At 40.4% G+C, this 19,230-nt stretch overlaps 1 protein-coding gene across 4 annotated transcripts in view; it reads right to left on the bottom strand.

Annotated features, from left to right (window-relative positions):
- LOC105481592 (attractin) overlaps positions 1-19,230 on the bottom strand; it is a 178,966-nt gene that overhangs the window by 50,621 nt on the left and 109,115 nt on the right. For all 4 annotated transcript variants that reach the window (XM_011741275.3, XM_011741276.3, XM_071079598.1 and 1 more), the window contains exons 19-24: positions 17,636-17,773; positions 14,024-14,117; positions 11,853-11,905; positions 10,258-10,352; positions 6,969-7,047; positions 3,734-3,891 (exon numbers count right to left, since the gene is read on the bottom strand). In XM_011741275.3, coding sequence (XP_011739577.2) covers positions 3,734-3,891; positions 6,969-7,047; positions 10,258-10,352; positions 11,853-11,905; positions 14,024-14,117; positions 17,636-17,773 — 617 coding nt within the window. The remainder of the gene's footprint in view (positions 1-3,733; positions 3,892-6,968; positions 7,048-10,257; positions 10,353-11,852; positions 11,906-14,023; positions 14,118-17,635; positions 17,774-19,230) is intronic.

The raw sequence follows: 19,230 nt of genomic DNA, 5'->3' as shown, positions 1-19,230 counted from the left end.
CATACAAATGGCCAACAGGCATAAGAAAAAAACTCAACATCAGTAATTATCAGGCAAACGCAAATCAAAACCATAATAAGAAATCATCTCATCCCCGTTAAAATGGCTATTATTAAAAAGACAAAATAACAGATGCTGGCAAGGATACAGGGAAAGAGGATACTAGTTCACTGCTGGTGGGAATGTAAATTATTTAGTACAGCCACTATAGAAGACAGTATGAAGACTGCTCAAAACAGATCCACCACATGATCCAGCAATCCCACCGCTGGGTATATATCCAAAAGAAAGAAAATCAGTATACTGAAGAGATACTGCATGCTACAAACATTTATTGCAGCACTATTCACAACAGTGAACATACGAAATCAACCTACGTGTCCATCAACAACCGAATGGACAAATAAAATGTTGTATATATTATACAACGAAATATTATTCATTCACAAAACGAATGAAATCCTGTTCTTTGCAGCAACATGAATGGAACTGGAGGTCATTATGTTAAGTGAAACAAGCCAGGCACAGAAAGACAAATATATTTTCTCATTCACATGTGTGAGCTAAGAAAACTGATCTCATGGAGGTAGAGTGTAGAATGGTGGTTACCAGCGGCTGAGGGGCTGGGGAGATAGAGGTTAATGGGCATAAAAATAGAGTTAGAAGAAGTTCTTGTGTTCAATGGCACAATACACATCATGATTATAGTTAGCAATAATTTATTATTTCAAAATAGCTAGAAGATGTGAAATGTACTCAACACAAAGAAATGATAAATGTTTGAGGTGATGGATATCCTAATTACTCTTATTTGATCACTATACATTGTATGCATGTATCAAAATATCTCATGTACCTCATAAATATGTACAATTATGTATCAATTTAAAAAGTAAAATTAAAAATACATTTAAAAACATGATATAAATACCTAGAAAAAATATTAAAAAGTGAATCAAATAAAGAGGAAATTCAAAATATCCTATAACTACTAAAGAAGCTGAATCAGCAGCTAAAAAATAACTCCACAAATAAGACACTAGGATCAAATGATTTTACAGGTGAGAGCTACCAAGTACTTGAGGTTCAGTTAACTCTAATCTTACATATTCTCCAGAGATGAGAAAGAGTGAAAACTCCTCAAATTATAATTATTAAAGGTTAGTTTAACATGATACCAAAACCATAACAAGGACAGCAAGAGAAAATTATCGGACATTCTTACTCATGAAATAGATACAAAATTCTAATCAAAAATGTTAGCAAAACTGAATCCAACAATGTGTAAAGTAAGGCAATAATATGTCATGCCCAATTTGGGTTTATCCCAGGAATGCAAATGATCTGCAGACCCTGGCTTGTGCAACAGGGTGATGGTGGTGTTGTTTACAGAGAAAGGAAGCATGGAAGTCTGGGGCTAAGATCACAACAAGGAATATGTACCAAACATAGGGAACTTTGACTACCCAGGTAGGGCTGTCCAGGCAGCAACTGCCAGTGCTGGTCTGGAGACAGCACTGAGAATCACCAGAATAGATGTGGCACCACAAGTCCCACATGCAGGAAACTGAGTAGAGAGAGAAAAGGACGGGGTCTGAATTCTAGACAAGCCCAGTGTTTAAGGAAGAGGAAGAGGATTCCCTAAAAAGACTGGCCAGAGAATGAGGGAAAGAAAAATCCAGGAAGACAAGAAAGATGATGATTCAAAGCCATGCAATGAGAGAAAAAGGGGACTGAAGAATTCCATCATTGGGGCCCACTATGACAGGACGGTTTCAGGATGTGGTAAGGCAAGAGGCCAGACCATTGTGAGCAGATGTGTGACTAGACAAGAGGAAACAGGAATAGAAGCGTAGCTGATGCTTACAAGACTGGCTGAGGAGGGACACAGGGAGTATGCAAGGGCAAAGGGAGAAGCCAATGAGAGGATTAACAAATCTTAGACCATGGAGACAGGAAAAGGAGAGAGGGTGGTGAGAAAAAGTACAACATAGTTTTTGTGCTCTATATTTCCAGAATGGAAAGATCAACTGTTCTTTAGTCACAGTCCCAAGGCATCCTAATTGATGAGCGTTAACTTGTTTTTGTTGTTAATTTTTAAGTTCAGGGGTACATGTGCAGGATATACAGGTTTGTTACATAGGTAAACGTGTGCCATAATGTGCCATCATCTCATCACCTAGGTATTAAGCCCAGTATCCATTAGCTATTCTTCCTGATGCTCTCCCACCTCCCCATCACCCTCCAACAAGCCCCAGTGTGTGTTGTTCCCCACCATGTGTCCATGTGTTCTCAGCTCCCACTTATAAGTGAGAACATGTGGTACCTGGTTTTCTGTTCCTGCATTAGTTTGCTGAGGATAATGGCCTCCAGCTCCATCCATGTCCCTGCAAAGGACATGATCTCATTCCTTTTTATGGCTGCATAGTATTCCATGGTGTATATGTACCACATTTTCTTTATACAGTCTATTGTTGATGGGCATTTAGGTTGATTCCATGTCTTTGCTACTGTGAATAGTGCTTCAATGAACATACATGTGCATGTATCTTTGTAACAGAATAATTTATATTCTTTTGGATATACATCCAGTAATGGGATGGCTGGGTCAAATGGTATTTCTGCCTCTAGGTCTTTGAGGAATTGCCACACTGTCTTCCACAATGGCTGAACTAATTTACACTCTCACCAACAGTGTAGAAGCATTGTTGTTTCTCTACAGCCTTGCCAGCATCTGTTCTTTTTTGACTTTCTAATAACAGACATTCTGACTGGTGTGAGATGGTATCTCACTGTGGTTTTGATTTGCATTTCTCTAATGATCAGTGATGTTGAACTTTTTTCATATGTTTGTGATGACTTGCTTCTTAGGTTGATTATGCTTCTGAACTTTGGCAAACGGCAACAGCCTCCGTCCAGTGACCATGCTTCTGTGGTTAAAGATGAACCAGTCCCTGAAAGCCCACCTATCCCCAACCTCCACATTCACCTAAATGAAGAAGGTAAGAAGCAGAAGGTATTGAGGAAAGGCCCCAGGGGACATGAGTATAAAAAGCTAAAATGGGGCCATGGGTCTTGGAAAAGTGGGAGTACACTGGCCCCCTGGGAACAGAGGAAAGGAGTAGGCTGACAACAAGACACTGCAGCAGTCATACAGCCGCTGACAACTACCCTTCAGGTCACATGCACAGAGAACTGGAGACTTGGAAAGGCTGCATGATTTGTATAGGAGCCAGGAATCAAACCACCTCTGTCTGACTACAAGGCTGATGTTCTTCAACACAGCCTCCCCAGCTGTCCTCCTTTAAACTTTGATAGCATTTCTGGGATCATCTCATGTCACTTTCCACACTCTGGCTTTCACTCGTTATATGTGGGTTTGTTTCACTTACATCCACCTTACTCTAGAACTGAAGTTCTTTGTGAAGCCCTACAGGTTTTCACATGGCAAGTGCTTACTGAAGAAGTGAATACGATTATAATGACCAAATCTGTTACATGCCAACTTGCTTTCAACAGTGCTTTTGCAAAAGTCCTTCCCGAGTGATACAGTCCATCCCCACTCCAATCTTCTGTGCAGCATGCATGTACTCAGCACTTCTCTGCCATAGACATTACAAAGGCAAGGCCACATTGCACATCTCATTTACCACAAGCTCCAAATTAGCAAATTTAGTCTTACTAAAGAGATTTCACCATCTTTGCAGGTATGAGACCAAAAAGCTCTTCTTACCTGAATTTTGATGGGCCAGGTGAAATTACTGACATAAACAAAGAAAGTGATATTTGGGTGGTTGCGAAAATCAAACTTCTCATTAGAGAAACTATCTTTGTACTCCTTAATGTTGGTTTTTGAAACAACAGGCATCTCTTCTCCAGCCTGGGTTCCAGCTGTTAGAAGAAAAACATGAAAGAGAAGAGACATTTTTTGGGGGGGTAGGGGGAGAACAGAATCTGGCCTCATTAATAATAAGGACAACAACATTTATCAAACATTTCCTGTGTTCCAGTAATAGCCTTTAAGAGCTCAATCTCATTTAATCCTCACAGTTGCCCTATTATTATCTTCATTTACAGATTGGGAAATTGAGGTTCAGAGAAAGTAACTGACTTCCCTCAAGTCACATAGCCAGCAAGAAATGGAGATAAGATTTAAAGCTGGGCAGGCTGATATACAAGCCTATGCCCCTAACCAAAATGGCTTTACCAGCTGGGTGTGGTGGCTCACACCTGTAATCCCAGCACTTTGGGAGACTGAGGTGGGTGGATCACCTGAGGTCGGGAGTTCAAGACCAGCCTGACAAACATGGAGAAACCCTGTCTCTACTAAAAATACACAATTAGCCAGGCGTGGTGGCACATGCCTGTAATCTCAGCTACTCAGCAGGCTGAGGCAGGAGAATCGCTTGAACCCCGGAGGCGGAGGTTGCGGTGAGCCAAGATCGTGCCATTGCACTCCAGCCTGGGCAACAAGAGTGAAATGCCGTCTCGAAAAAAAAAAAAGGTTTTACCAGGAATCCATGTAACTCCCTTCCACCCTTGCCCCACCCCCAAACAGGCGACACACATGATCATGAAAATACGACACCGGTAGAATCCTATCAACAAGCACTGGCATTCACTTTGCCCACACCACTTCAATTCCTTTGCATTTCTCCTTTACACCTCCTTGGCAATGTGCCAGACTCCCATGCCAGTAATGCTGATGTACCGCTCACTGCCTAACCCACAGTAGCAGGGAGGAGGGGCTCAAGGGGTCACTCGGTCCTCCCTTCTACCGCCAGCTACCATGGTATTTAAGTCCTCCTAATCTGGTATAACTCCATCCTATTCTCAGACAGTCCTTCAATGTTCCACATTCTCCCTCAGCCAGGAATTCAAGTGCTGATAAAGATTAATGAAATGCACTTTTTTCCATGTCTGAGTTAGACCCTGTGACTAGAGCCCAGATTATCACGTCTTCATTGAGACACTCATTGCAAATGTTTCTTTTTTTCTTTTTTTGAGATGGAGTTTCGCTCTTGTTGTCCAGACTGGAGTGCAATGACGCAATCTTGGGTCACTGCAACCTCCGCCTCCCAGGTTCAAGCAATTCTCCTGCCTCAGCCTCTTAAGTAGCTGGGATTACAGGCATGCGCCACCACACTCAGCTAATTTTGTATTTTCAGTAGAGACGGGGTTTCACCATGTTGGTTAGGCTGGTCTTGAACTCCTGACCTCAGGTAATCCACCTGCCTCAGCCTCCCAAAGTGCTGAGATTACAGGCATGAGCCACGGCCCAGCTCACTACAAATCTTTCACATGCCTGGAGATGCTGCCTTTCTCCAAAGACTCTGATAATTCAGACTTTTTCTTAAAAGTCTCTCCTCATTGCGAGTTTCTGAACTTTTCTCAAATTCAACACAATGTTTTAAGACGATAAATGTAAGTGGCGTGCACAAGGTAATTCTCTTATTTTGCATCACTCTAATTGGTTTGTGTTTTTGATTTTTAAAAAACCCAGTATTATAATAGTAATAATGATGATAAAATATAGTTACCATTTACCGTAACATTTCAAGCACTACACTGACTACTTCATTTATTATCCCATTTAATTCTCACATCACTCTACTTGGGAAGGTGTTTTTTTTTTGTTTGTTTTTTTAAATTTTTTTTTTTTTTGAGATGGAGTTTCACTTTGTCACCGAGGCTGGAGTGCAGTGGCGTGATCTCGGCTCACAGCAACCTCTACCTTCAAGGTTCAAGCAATTCTCCTACCTCAGCCTCCTGAGTAGCTGGGATTACAGGCACGTACTTCCACGCCTGGCTGATTTTCGTATTTTTAGGAGAGACGGGGTTTCGCCACGTAGGCCAGGCTGGTCTCGAACTCTTGACCTCAAATGATTTGCCCACCTTGGCTTCCCACAGTGCTGGGATTACAGGCAAGAGCTATCATGCCCTGCCAGGACGGCGTTTTTACTATCCTACTTTATACAGGAGGAAACTGGCTCAGAAACCTTAAGTAACTTGCCTAATAGCACGGTGCAAGTAAATTTAATGGACAAATTTCAAACCCGTATCTACTTGTTGAGTTATCAAGTAGTGATTATCCTTTTTTCTTTCTTTCTTTTTTTTTTTTTTTTAAAGAGATGGGATCTTGCTCTGTTTGCCCACACCTGAGTGCAATGGCACAATCATGGCTCAGAGCAGCCTCCAACTCCTGGGCTCAAGTGATCCTCTCATCTCAGCCTCCTGAGTAGTTGGCATTACAGGTATGCATCACCACACCCGGTTTTTTTTTCTTTCTTTTTTTTGTAGAGACAGGGCCTCACTATGTTGCCTAGGCTGGTCTTAAACTCCTGAGCTCAAGCAATCCTCCTGCCTCAGTCTCCCAAAGTGTTGGGATTAAAGGCACGAGTCACAGCACTTGCCCTTCATCCTTTATTTCTTTAGATTTTCTACACAGTAGATCTTCAGTGAATCACAGTAAGACAGACAGTAAGAGCTGCGCTTTTAGAGCTTAATGTAATTCCCAAGTTACATTTCTCTGCACCTACTGAAATCTCATTTTATTTAAAATGTTTTCATTTATTGAAACGATGAGTCATTTGAATTTTTCACTTCTGAAGCATGGATTTAGACAATGATGGTAGTGCCAGTGGCCACAGCAAGAACAGAAATGGTGGTGGTGGGCTAGGGTAGTAACCACACAGAGCCTGACACCACAGCAAACTCTGGTAGGTATAACCTAATTTAATCTATACAACAATTCTAAGAGGTAAGTATCATGCTCACTTTACAGATGAATAAAATAATGTTACGGTTTACAGAGGGATTTAGACACTTGCTCAAGGTCTCATAGTTAATAAGTGGCAAGGGTGGTTTCAAACCAATCTGTCTCCTAAGCTCGCTTTCCCAATTCCTATATTACATTTCTTAATCTATCACACCTCCATTTGGGGGGTCTTCTCTAGGTGTGTCTTTACCTGAGAAGCTGGCAGCCCAGGTGATGTTGAGGTTGAAATTCTTGGAGGCATTGATGAACATGTCCAAATCCCTATTTTGCTGATGAGAGGTACAAATTATTAGAATATTAATTAAAACAGTTTCTAGATTTTAAAATAAAGCAATAAAGTTTACTCCTCTGAACGTTCTTAATAACAAATATTTTATGATGTCTTTAGAGAAACTCACAGAAGAATTAGCAAAATTTCTAACCAATTTTCCTTAATACAAGCACATATCCCAATAAAATTTCATTCCCTCCCATAAAAAGTATACGTAATTTAATGCTCTATCAAATGCCTAACTGCATGAGAAAGTGCCTTTTAAAAAGACCCCTATCAGAGCACAATGATTTGCATCTTCTGACCTGTGTTGGGGGATCAGCCTCCTAAAGATTCTCTGGGCAGCTGTTTTCAAATGTCTGAAGTTCACTCCTATCAATAAAACACTTGATCAAGTGCCCTAAATTATATTTATTTATAACTGAAACCCATGTAATTCTAAACTCATAGATTATATACAGTGTAAAACTTCTCCAAAACTTGAAACAGCCTTTAAAAAAAGCATATAAAGCCAAAATGTACTTAATTTAAAAATAATTTTATTATATTCATGATTTGAAAAATACTTTTCTCTTACTAAAAATATTATTTCAAGAGAAATATGATTGAGTATGGCTTCTTAGTTTTGAAAATCTTGTCAACCACTTTACAGCAGTTCACAGGGCTAATCTAACTTAATTTATTTTGATCCTTGGTCTTCATGACTAATAAAGATATTGCTGAGGAATCTGTTAAGCCAACGGAGGAAGTGTACTGTCGGTGATATTAGGTAAATTATAACATTAATAATTAGTCAAACTGAAATTTTACTAGTACATTTCTTAACTGGAGTCAAATAATTATTTCTGCAAACTAATCAATGTTATATTTTTATCTTTTACAGAAGAATCCAACTGTACTGAAATTATTCATTTTTAAAAGATCTTGAGAGGTTAGAATAAATAAGGGTGTTGTTTTGATCACTTTAATAGCACAAAATCACAACAATGGAAACATTTCCAAACAGCTATTTTTAAAATGTGATCATTAAACCAGAAATTTCCCTCACAAAGCATTTACCTTCTCATTTACTGATAAGACCTCACCTTCATCTTGAAAGGACAGCTCAAGTGTTTACTTATTTGTATTTAGTATTTGCTGGCAGCACACAACTAACAATTACAGTCATCCCACGTAACTAACAATTACGTGGGTCATTGGTTCCAGGAATCCCTGAGCATGCCCAAATCCACACATACTCAAGTCCGCAGTTTGCCCATAGAACCCTTGCATATGAAAAGTCCACCCTCCGTATACTCAGGTTTCACATCTTGCAAATACTATATTTTCATTACACGTTTGGTTGAAAAAAGTCTGCGTATAAGTGGATCTTCACAGTTTTAACCTGTATTGCTCAAGGGTCAACTATACGTCTTTTCACAGAAAGAATCAATAAACTTAAAATCCTTGTGCTTTTATAGAAGACAGAATATATGCATTTGGATAACTCTAGTAAGTATTCTGTTAAGATAAACTGGGAAATCCAGAAAGGTCCAAATATTTTCATGATCACTTCCCACCTGGTTAAGAAGTATTACAAAGATTCTACTATATTTATTTTTTTAATGAAATTAATAGCATCAAGTACATCCTGAAAGATTCTGAGCACTTCAAACACTTGCTTATGAGGCAGTGAATATATTACATGTGTGGTACTTTTGTTATAATCTTATTTTAAAATCTTTTTTTTTTTTTTTTTTTTTTTGAGACGGAGTCTCGCTCTGTCGCCCGGGCTGGAGTGCGGTGGCCGGATCTCAGCTCACTGCAAGCTCCGCCTCCCGGGTTTACGCCATTCTCCTGCCTCAGCCTCCCGAATAGCTGGGACTACAGGCGCCCGCCACCTCGCCCGGCTAGTTTTTTGTATTTTTTTTTTTAGTAGAGACGGGGTTTCACCGTGTTAGCCAGGATGGTCTCGATCTCCTGACCTCGTGATCCGCCCGCCTCGGCCTCCCAGAGTGCTGGGATTACAGACTTGAGCCACCGCGCCTGGCCTTATTTTAAAATCTTTAAGAAAAAAATTCCAGTCAATACAGCCACTCAAATGATATATTAATACCTACAGTTTTTCCATAAAATAATTCACTTAATTTATTTTTACTTAAAAAGCAATTTACTTTTGAGAATGTATCTTTTCTAGTATATTTTTTCTTGATTTTATCATTGAAATAGAATATTAAAAACAAATCCTATTTTCATTTACTTGTATAGTAAACATACCACACTATAGACTTTGTTCTACTTTTAAAATTAAATTTAGCAATGTTTATAGATAACATTTGTTAACAAAGCAATATACTTTGGCTTACTGTCATATTGTTTTCCATGTATTATTTGTCACATTTATTGTCAATGGAATTTTATAATGGTAAATGGCTTTGTGTATGTTCATGAGAAGTAAGAAATCTCCAAGGAAGTTCCTAAATAATTTACCATTAAGTTTAGCAAAATTTCTTTAAATACTGAAGTGGGTACTGCATGGCTTTATATTTCATTGAAGAAGCTGTACAGGTGCATCTTCGTGTTCTGGATGCTTCAGTTTTAAATGTCACGCAGTGTGGCCTTCCTTCCACCATTAGGTAATACCTTAAGGCAGGTTGGGCTTCATCATTAATGACAGCAGATAAAAAATCCACATTTTACACACATATTTTAACAATTTAAAGTACTCCTGGCTAAATTCTTATTGGACCTCACTAAGCCTTTGCTGTTTTGCCTCCTAATGAGGCTAAGAACTCACTCTAGGAGCAGAAGTGTTCCCTCCTTTGCTGTCTGATTGGGGCTGCATCACTGGCATTTCAATCAGCAGAGTCTTTAAGCTTCTGGTCACTCTTGAGAGAGTAAATCCAGGCTCTGGTGTCTGCCCTCTGATGGTGGAGTCCCCTTTCTGTATGAGGCCGTGATGGGCTGACAGGCAGAGTAAGTATGTGTGGAATCAATGTCAGTCTGCGTCTAAGATCCTGGTAAATCTTATTAACAGCACTTTTGCCTTTTACGTGGAAAGGAGATAATACAGATTCTAACATTTCTTTCCTATACCTCTAGAGATCATCTCGTACAGTTTGGAGAGCAGTTTGGAGAGCACTGCTAAGGCAGTACTTCTATCCATAATGACCAAGAAAGAGATCCATACAAATTCAAAACAAAATAGGAAGACTTTAAAAAATCTTACTTCATCAGGAGTAGCCACAAAATTGATAGCTGTGTAATAGCGGTCATCTTCCTGGGATAGACTAAAAGTGAACTGATAGTCAATAAGAAGAGTATCTATGGAAAGAAAGAAATGCGTATTTAAAAAATACACACATGCACAAAATAGAACAGGTCTTTAGAGATACAGGCTGCTTTTCTTATAAAGTAATGAGGAAGGCACTTTAACTCACCTGCACCTAGGATCCTCAAAGAAAATCAAGTCTGTGGGCAGTATCATTTTATTTGGGTTAACCCATCAAACTGCTTTAAAGAAATGACCAGTTGTACAGTTTCAGCATAATATCAAATAACATCCGTAATTATCTGAAAAGGCTATTAAAAGGGTATTACTATACCCTTTTCCAACTGCATGTCTGGTAAGGCCAGGTTTTTTTCATGTGTTTAACCAAAAAGATGTCCTGCAACAGACTGAATGCAGAAGCAGACACGAGATTACCACTGTCTTCTATAAAGCCATGGCATTAGTGTTGGATTCTAATCACTTTACGGCTGCATCTGACTGTGGTTTTAATATCTCCATTCCAAATAACTAATGATGTTAAGTCATTTTTAATATGCTTATTGGCCACTGTAATATCTTCTTTCATGAAATGTCTTTTCAAATATTTGCCTGTTTTTAACTGGAACTGTCTTCTTATTCAGTTGTAAGAAGAGTTCCTTATGTATTTTGGATACAAACTCTTTATCAAATATATGATAATTTGTCAATATTTTCTCTAGTCTGTGGCTTTTTATGTTTTGGATGGTTTTTTCCTACAAGTTTTAAATTTTTATATAGTTTCATTTTAAATTTTTATATAGTTTCATTAATCTACTTTTTGTTTATGAATTATGCTTTTAGAAACATATCTAACAACTTTTCCCCATGGAAGGTCAAGATATTTTTCTCTTATTTTCTTTTAGAAGTTACATGTGTGTATATACATATATATATAAAGTCACATTCACAGGTTCCAAGCACACATGAATTTTGAAGGGACGTTATTCAACCCAGTACAGCAGGTATATAATTACAATGGATATGCCATAACATTAACTCCTTTTTTCTGGTTCCATACTCTGGTCTACCATGTGCATTCTCCCATAAAGAGAAAACACATTTACCCATAAAAACCTGGTGACCTTGCCAGACTGACCTTTCACCCCAAGGTGGTTAACATAAATTAGTTCCAGACAGAATGACAAAAACTTCACCATATTTTAAGAATTCTGTTTTTGATCTATATCCTAAAACACGAAATATGATGACCCCAACTAGGTAATGGCAAATAAAGTTTTAAGAGAACATAACATGGAAAGACAGAGATGCATGCCTCTCTACTCTCTCCTGCTATCTGCTATGGACACATTAACGTTAACCCCAAACACAATTAAAACAGGTTAAAATAGTGCTCCTATAAGTAGTAAACTTAACAGAATGTAAACATATCAAGTTAGGGAACACTTCATTGGTGGTTGCTATAGTCCTATAGCACTTATTCTCAAACGAGGTTAAACAATGAAGTTTTACTGAACTACTTTGCTTTTAGAAATAAGAATTGCAAAACCACTTACAATAACATGTTCCTTTGAGAGGGTTTCCCTGGTATCGATTTTCTACCTCACATCTGGGGGAAAAAACAAAGACTATTTATACTTCTATTTAAAACAGAAGCTGAATTCATTTTAAAACCAAGCAGATCCTTTTATATAAAGTACAGACAGTCTGGAGTCATTATAACTGCATCCTTCACCATAACTCAGCTCAGGTAGTCTACGAAGAGCATGCATGTTTCAATACTGACTGCTCAGCAGTTCACACACCAACTATATGAAGACAATTGACAAGCATTTGCCAAAGCAATGAGAAAAATCCAAACGCAATACACCTATTTGCTATAATGAAAAACACATTTTCAATTTTGTGGGGACTACATATTCTTCTAAGAGTGCAGTCAAAACATTTTTCAAATACTAATTTCTCACTTCTTTCCTATGTTCCCTGGATAAACTAATTCTCTTCTTTAAACACAAGTGAGAGAAGACTAAATACCAAGAATCACTGTTTTTTTAAAACCCTGGAACAAGTGTTCACCAGTATGTAGAAAAAAAATGTGTTCTCCTCAGAAAACAATTTCCCCATAGGTATCATCTATAAACATCAGCAAAACCCAGCCTCCCACTTCACAAAGCCATTTAGGTAAACACAACAGCTATGCACGAAGAGGAAAGGGCGGGAAGCAGGTGATGGCCTTTCCCAGGCAGGCATGCTGTGTCCCTTCAGCCAGGGTGATGAGCAGCACCTGCCTACATCTGTGATCTTGAAGGAACTTGAAAGTCTTACTTGATGCCACCTCATGTCTTTGTTGCATCAGCTAACTGAGGGTAAGAGTGATTAATTTTGCCTGATCACATTTTTCTGTTTAAAGGAATGTGGACCTAAAAGTTAAATTTAACCTTGGATTAGACTTTTCTTCACATATTGGCTTTAGGGCAACATGAAACTAGTAAACATATATGCAAATATAAACTAAAAAGGTAGACAGACCAAACCCTGCTGAGTAGCACTAGCGATGACGTCTCAATCACTGGTGGCATTATTACTACTGTTATTTAAGAAATAATGATGTTTGGCCGGGCACGGTGGCTCACGCCTATAATCCCAGCACTTCGGGAGGCTGAGGCAGGCGGATCACGAGGTCAGGAGATCGACACCATCCTGGTTAACACGGTGAAACCCTTTCTCTATTAAAAAACATAAAAAATTAGCTGGGTGTGGTGGCAGGCGCCTATAGTCCCAGCTACTTGGGAGGCTGAGGCAGGAGAATGGCGTGAACCCAGGAGGCAGAGCTTGCAGTGGGCCGAGATCCTGCCACTGCACTCCAGCCTGGGCAACAGAGCAAGCCTCCGTCTCGGGAAAAAAAAAAAAAAGAAATAATGATGTTTACAATGATTAATCGGCTCAGTGTTTTGACACTAAACACTTTTAAGTCTCCTCTTGAGAATGAGTAAATGCGGATGCATGCGTTTTATGAGGTTTCCCCGTGAGACAGCCCGGTATACACTGATTGAGGAACTATCCTTCCTATTTCAACTTAACAGGACATCAGAAACAACTATGGCTAGTCCCACTATTGACAGATGTGGGGAACAGTGATTTGCCTCAAGAGCACCTTGCTCAGTGGAGGCAGGGCCAGGTCTGAAATCTTAAACGTGCCTGATGCTTCTGCACCTGCATCCTCATGGATGGGGACTCCAAACCCTCTCCAGGAAGATGCCTGACATCCTTCAACAAGGAAAATGCTAGAGTAACAGCAAATGTTAAAGGTAAGAGGATCATTTCCACAATCAGACAACCAAACGCCAAATAAATGCCATCACCAAAACACCAGCTCTTCCAACTCTACTCTTTGGGAAAGAGTACAATCTCTTCACATGACAAAAACAAGTAGTTGCTGAAGTTAAAATGACTAATCTGAATGGACAACCCAGGAAATGTCAGTATCACTTAAACAAAAATGTGAATTCAAGAGCCATTAAGGAATTGCTGCTAACTTGACAACCTCCTCAGTTTGGGGATTGACCTGTCTGAAGTAGAATGGGCAAACTTTCAAACTAATCAACCCAGAGATCCCTCAGAGTCCACAGCAACAAGACACAGGGAAGTGGGTGGCTCTCAGGATGGGGTTCAGGCAGCTGCACAGCCTCTTGGTCCTCCCTGGTGGTCCAGGGAGTGTGGTACTCACAGCTGGCACTCGTCCCCCTTGACGCCCTTGGTGGTGCAGAAGCACTTGCCCGTGTTGGTGTTGCACAGCGACGCGTGCCCATTGCACTTGCATGCTGCAGAGAAGAAAAACGAATGGAGGTCACAACTGGCTTAAAAAATTCTGACTATTGGAGACTTTTTCCAAAACAAGCAATTTTATCTGAATTGAGTTCAGTAGGAAAGACAGATTAAAGTAAGAGCATTCAATGGGCAAGATTCATGATTTTTCAGCTAATGATAATAATGTATAGGTAACATTAAAGGAACCAAAATCAAAGGACAGGAGGAAAGTAAATGCTGGTACCCACTGCCTTCTGAAGCAATGACTATTCTGATCTTTTCAATAGACTCTCTTTTTCACTGCTATGATTCTTTCATTCATTCAATAAATATTTGTGAAGCATCTCTAGAAAGCCAGGTGCCGGGTGTGGGGACACAGACATAGCTGCTGCCCCTAGGAAGGTGCTCTGGAGGTGACTGTCCTCTGAAGGAGGGCTGGTCTTGGCTGAGGTGCCTTCTCCATGATGGCCACATTTGGAATTACCGCAGGACTCAGAACCAGGATCCAACGCCAAGGTCAGTGCTTTAGGGGCCCTCAGGACGCGCCACCCTTGCTTCACCTTCTTTTTTGCCTTTACAGAAAATAGCTCTTCCCATCTCCCTCCTCTGGCCATCTCAACATCTCTCCTTTTATCATCCAACATAATACAAGCTGTGATAAATATTATATTCCAGTTGAAGAAAATGAAAGGTTTTTTGGTCAACACCTTTTCACTTTATACCCTGTTTTGCTGGTGAATAAATGAAAGGCATTCAGTTGGAGAGAGGTATGCTTTAAAAATAAATCCTTTGGGGAAAAAATCACCCAAAGAAAACTATAAAACAGAATAGTGCAGAGATTAACAGAATGGATGCTAAAGTCAGAATCGTGAGTGTTTGATGCTTGGCTCCGTTGAGACTGGGGGAAGGTGTGTAATTTATTAGTGAGAAGCAAAGGCCTTATGTCCGTCTGCCTGGGTTTGAATCCAGCGTACTCTACTTGGCTCTTCTGTCACTCTGGAAATGCTACTTAACCTTTCTGAGTCTCAGCTTCCTTGTCCATATAATGGGGATAACAACGGTAAATATCTCACAGGGGTGTTTTTGATGATATGTGTATGATGTCTCAAACATAGTAAGCATTCAAGAAACCATGGCTACTATCCTTACCTAAGGACTATACAATTTTAAGAAGAAAACATCAAAGACTTGGTGCCATTTGCAGTATTCTTTTTTGTTTTTGAGACAGGGTCTTGCTATGTTGCCCAGGCTAGAGTGCATTGGCGCAATCTCGGCTCACTGCGAGCTCCGCCTCCTGGGTTCACACCATTCTCCTACCTCAGCCTCCCAAGTAGCTGGGACCACAGGCACCCACCACCATGCCTGGCTAATTTTTGTATTTTTAGTAGAGACGGGGTTTCTCCTTGTTAGCCAGGATGGTCTCGATCTCCTGACCTCGTGATCCGCCTACCTCGGCCTCCCAAAGTGCTGGGGTTACAGGCGTGAGCCACCGCGCCCGGCCGATTTGCAGTATTCTAAACACCACGCTTTCTACTGTGGATTAGGACTCTGAAAAATAAGGCAAATGCTAAGTTCTATACAATTGTACTCAGGCCCTGTAGATCTCACAGAGGAAAATGTGATGCTTCCAGATAGTAGCTGCTGATGTGGGGATGATGGCATCTGGAAGTACAACCAGCCCAGTAGTTAAGGTCAGCCCAGACTGGACGTGGTTCTCAGCTTGGCCACATCTCACTGTGAGACCCTGGGCAGTTTACTTGATCTTGGGGATAATAAAAGCACCTGTATCTTGAGTGGCTAACAGCACAATGCCTTGTACACTCTACCACTCTGTTAGGTACTCTAGTTACTGTCTAACGGATAAAGTCTATTCACAAAGAGTGGGAAAATATTTTTACCAAGTACCTTTTAATCTGAGCAAGAACTTTTACTTAGGAGTAATGGGGAATGGCATTAGAAGGGTAATAAGAATTGCCCACGTCTACTGAGTGTTGACTAGTATCCTGCAGAATGTGTGTCATGTACTGCTCTGCTTTCATCTCAACAACCGCCCTATTATTATGAGGAAACTGAACCCCAGGGAGAGTAAGGGACATACAGCTAGAACACTGCCTCTCTCCTGGCTGGTCTTGGATTAGATTCTGAAGGGTCATGCCAAAGTTTGGAGTTGGGATCTGGGAAGTAGGTAGAGATTTCCCTATGTTTACTTTTCCTGCTCAGAACTTTGAAGAGTCTTTCAACTATAGTACTCGTTATGTTTTTCAGCTGGAAACTAGAATAAAAAAAGCAGTTCATAAGTATTATTTGTCATAATTTTTGATCTCATGATAAAATGTCCTATTGCTTGCAGGCTTCTATTTGACATAAAAGGGGAAACACAGGACTTTCTTTTTTTTTTTTTTTTTTTTTTTTGAGACTGAGTCTCACTCTGTTGCCCGGGCTAGAGTGCAGTGGCGTGATCTTGGCTCACTGCAACCTCCACCTCCCAGGTTCAAGCAATTCTCATGCCTCAGCCTCCTGAGTAGCTAGGATTACAGGCACCCACCACCACGCCCAGCTAATTTTTCTATTTTTAGTAGAGATGGGGTTTCACCATGTTGGCCAGGCTGGTCTAAAACTCCTGACCTCAAGTGATCCACCCGCCCTGGCCTCCCAAAGTGCTGGCATTACAGGTGTGAGCCACCGTGCCCAGCCAACATGGGACTATTTAAATCTTTAAAATACACTAGAAGTATTGAGGAGTCTGGCTCCTGGTTAAAAAGCCTCTGTGTGATTTTTTAGGCCTGACCATAGGCAATGACATAGGCTTTACCTGGCTGCCCTCGGGGAAGGGGGACCTCCCTACAGGCAGAGCGTGACCTATGAGGTGGGCCTGAGTGTGGGGCTCTGAGAGAGGTGCAGTTAAGGACTCAGGTCTACCTCATGGGTCACGCTCCTTCACATGTTTACATTCCTAGCCCTGGAGCCTTCATTCCCAGGCTCCCTATCTGAGGCCTTGGGCTGAGGTCTTCTTCAGGCACCAAGGCCTCCTGATGGGGGGAAGAGGGGGAATTCAGAAGACACTTTCCTAACTGACTCCAACTCAGGACTTTCCTACTCCTAGCCCTTACACCTTGCCCTCCCCACAACCTTAGGGTCCATATACTGCTGGAACCTTTTGTCCGGGGCTCTCTCCTCAGTGAGACGAGCCCCAAGACTCCCATGTCTGAGCTGATCCCTCTGACTATTGACCTGTGCCCTGTTCAATGGGAGGAAAGGAAACAGAAGTTGGCACTTTCTCTGGTTTTGGGCCCTTGTTTATACCACTGCAGAATGTGGTCAGCTTAACTCTAACATTTTTGGCTTGTTGCTTTAACCAGCTACACTGAAACCTTAGTTCTTTCTTCCAGCTCAGCTGAGCCTCTGACCAGTATGATTTAATAAGAAATGTGGTATCCAAAACAAAGTGGCTTTTTTCCTCCTACTCAAGTCAAATAGAAGTACTGTGTTCCACACCAATTTGCCATGAGTAAATCTGACCAATTTGACTTACGCTGACATTTCCCTCCGTTGGTGGGATCACCATAGAAGCCAGATATGCAGGTCTCGCAGTGCTTGCCTGTGGTCAGGTTCTCACATTTCTCACAGATGCTCTGATTGATGCATTTACTGTGGCCATTGCATTGGCAAGCTGGAAGAAAAAGAGTTTCAAGGGGTCTGTACCATGGAAGAACTGCATGGAGTAAGTTCAATAAGATTTATCTGCAACTATCTCTGTAGTTAATTTATCTTTGATAAATCACCCAAACTGGCCCATTAAAAACTAATTTGAGGAATAAGATAAAAAATATCAAAGAAGAGCTAGTCCAGGAAAACTGAAAATGTATCACAGCAAGGTGAAAGTAGTGACACTAAAAAATATTTTTTGTTGTTACTCACTAAAAAATAACATATGCTCATGACAGTATATTTAAAAAAGAGAAGGATGGGAAAGATCATATACAATCCAACCACCCAGAGACCACTGTTCACATTTGATATCTTTTCTTCTGGTATTTTTCTATACAGTGTTACACAATTATGTTCATATTAATATTCACCTTTCTTTTTTAACTTAGATCACAATTATTTTACATTATTTCATTAATTATAAACAAAACTTTAAATGGCAGAATGATTTTGATGAATCTTAACAGTTATTTTACCATTCCCTTATATTCTAATATTTAGTTTGCTTTACATTTTTCATTATTAGAAAAATAACCATCTTTATGGATAAACATTTCCACAAGTGGGATTACTAAGACTCCTAATGGATATAAGGCTTTACAACTAGAAAGGTATATGAAGCTTGGACCTCTGAGGACTGCTCAGGACAGCTGCACAGGCTGTGCACTGCAGAACTCTAAGGAGGAATGGGATGGGGGAGATATTTACATAGTTGCACAACCTGCTCTGTAAGCAAAATCTGATTCTTCAGATCTGCCTTGGTTGATCGATGTGATGTAGTTTTTCACCATCTTGGCAACCTTCTATAGCCTTGTACCTGTTCTGTTTATGCACCTTTTAGTATTTGAGTGTTTGAAATAAAACTCAGCTGGGTGTGGTAGCTCACGCCTATAATCCCAGCACTTTGGGAAGCCGAGGTGGGTGGATCACTTGAGGTCAGGAGTTCGAGACCAGCCTGGCCAACATGGTGAAACCCCGTCTCTACTAAAAATACAAAAAATTAGCCAGGGGTGGTGGCAGGTGCCTGTAATCCCAGCTACTTGGGAGGCTGAGGCAGGAGAACCGCTTGAACCCAGGAGGCGAAGGTTGTAGTGAGCCGAGAAAGCACCACTGCACTCAAGCCTGAGCAACAAGAGCAAAACTCCACCTCAAAAATGAAAGAAAAGAAAACAGAAAAGAGAAGGAAAGGAAGAGAAAGAGAAAAGAAAGAAAGAAAGAAAGAGAGAGACACAAAGAAAGAGAGAAAGAGAGAAAGAAAGAGAGAAAGAGAGAAAGAGAAAGAAAGAAAGAAAGAAAGAAAGAAAGAAAGAAAGAAAGAAAAAGAAAGAAAGAAAGAAAGAAAGAAAGGCAGACTCAAGGCAATGTGCCAGCTATCTTTAGGTGGCCCTACCACCCAAGACTGGGAGGCACTTGGCACAT

Source organism: Macaca nemestrina, chromosome 15 (assembly GCF_043159975.1).
Source record: "Macaca nemestrina isolate mMacNem1 chromosome 15, mMacNem.hap1, whole genome shotgun sequence".
In the NCBI taxonomy this organism is placed as follows: domain Eukaryota; kingdom Metazoa; phylum Chordata; class Mammalia; order Primates; family Cercopithecidae; genus Macaca; species Macaca nemestrina.
The sequence above is the reverse complement of the archived record's forward strand: the minus strand, read 5'-3'. Positions and strand labels throughout refer to the sequence as shown.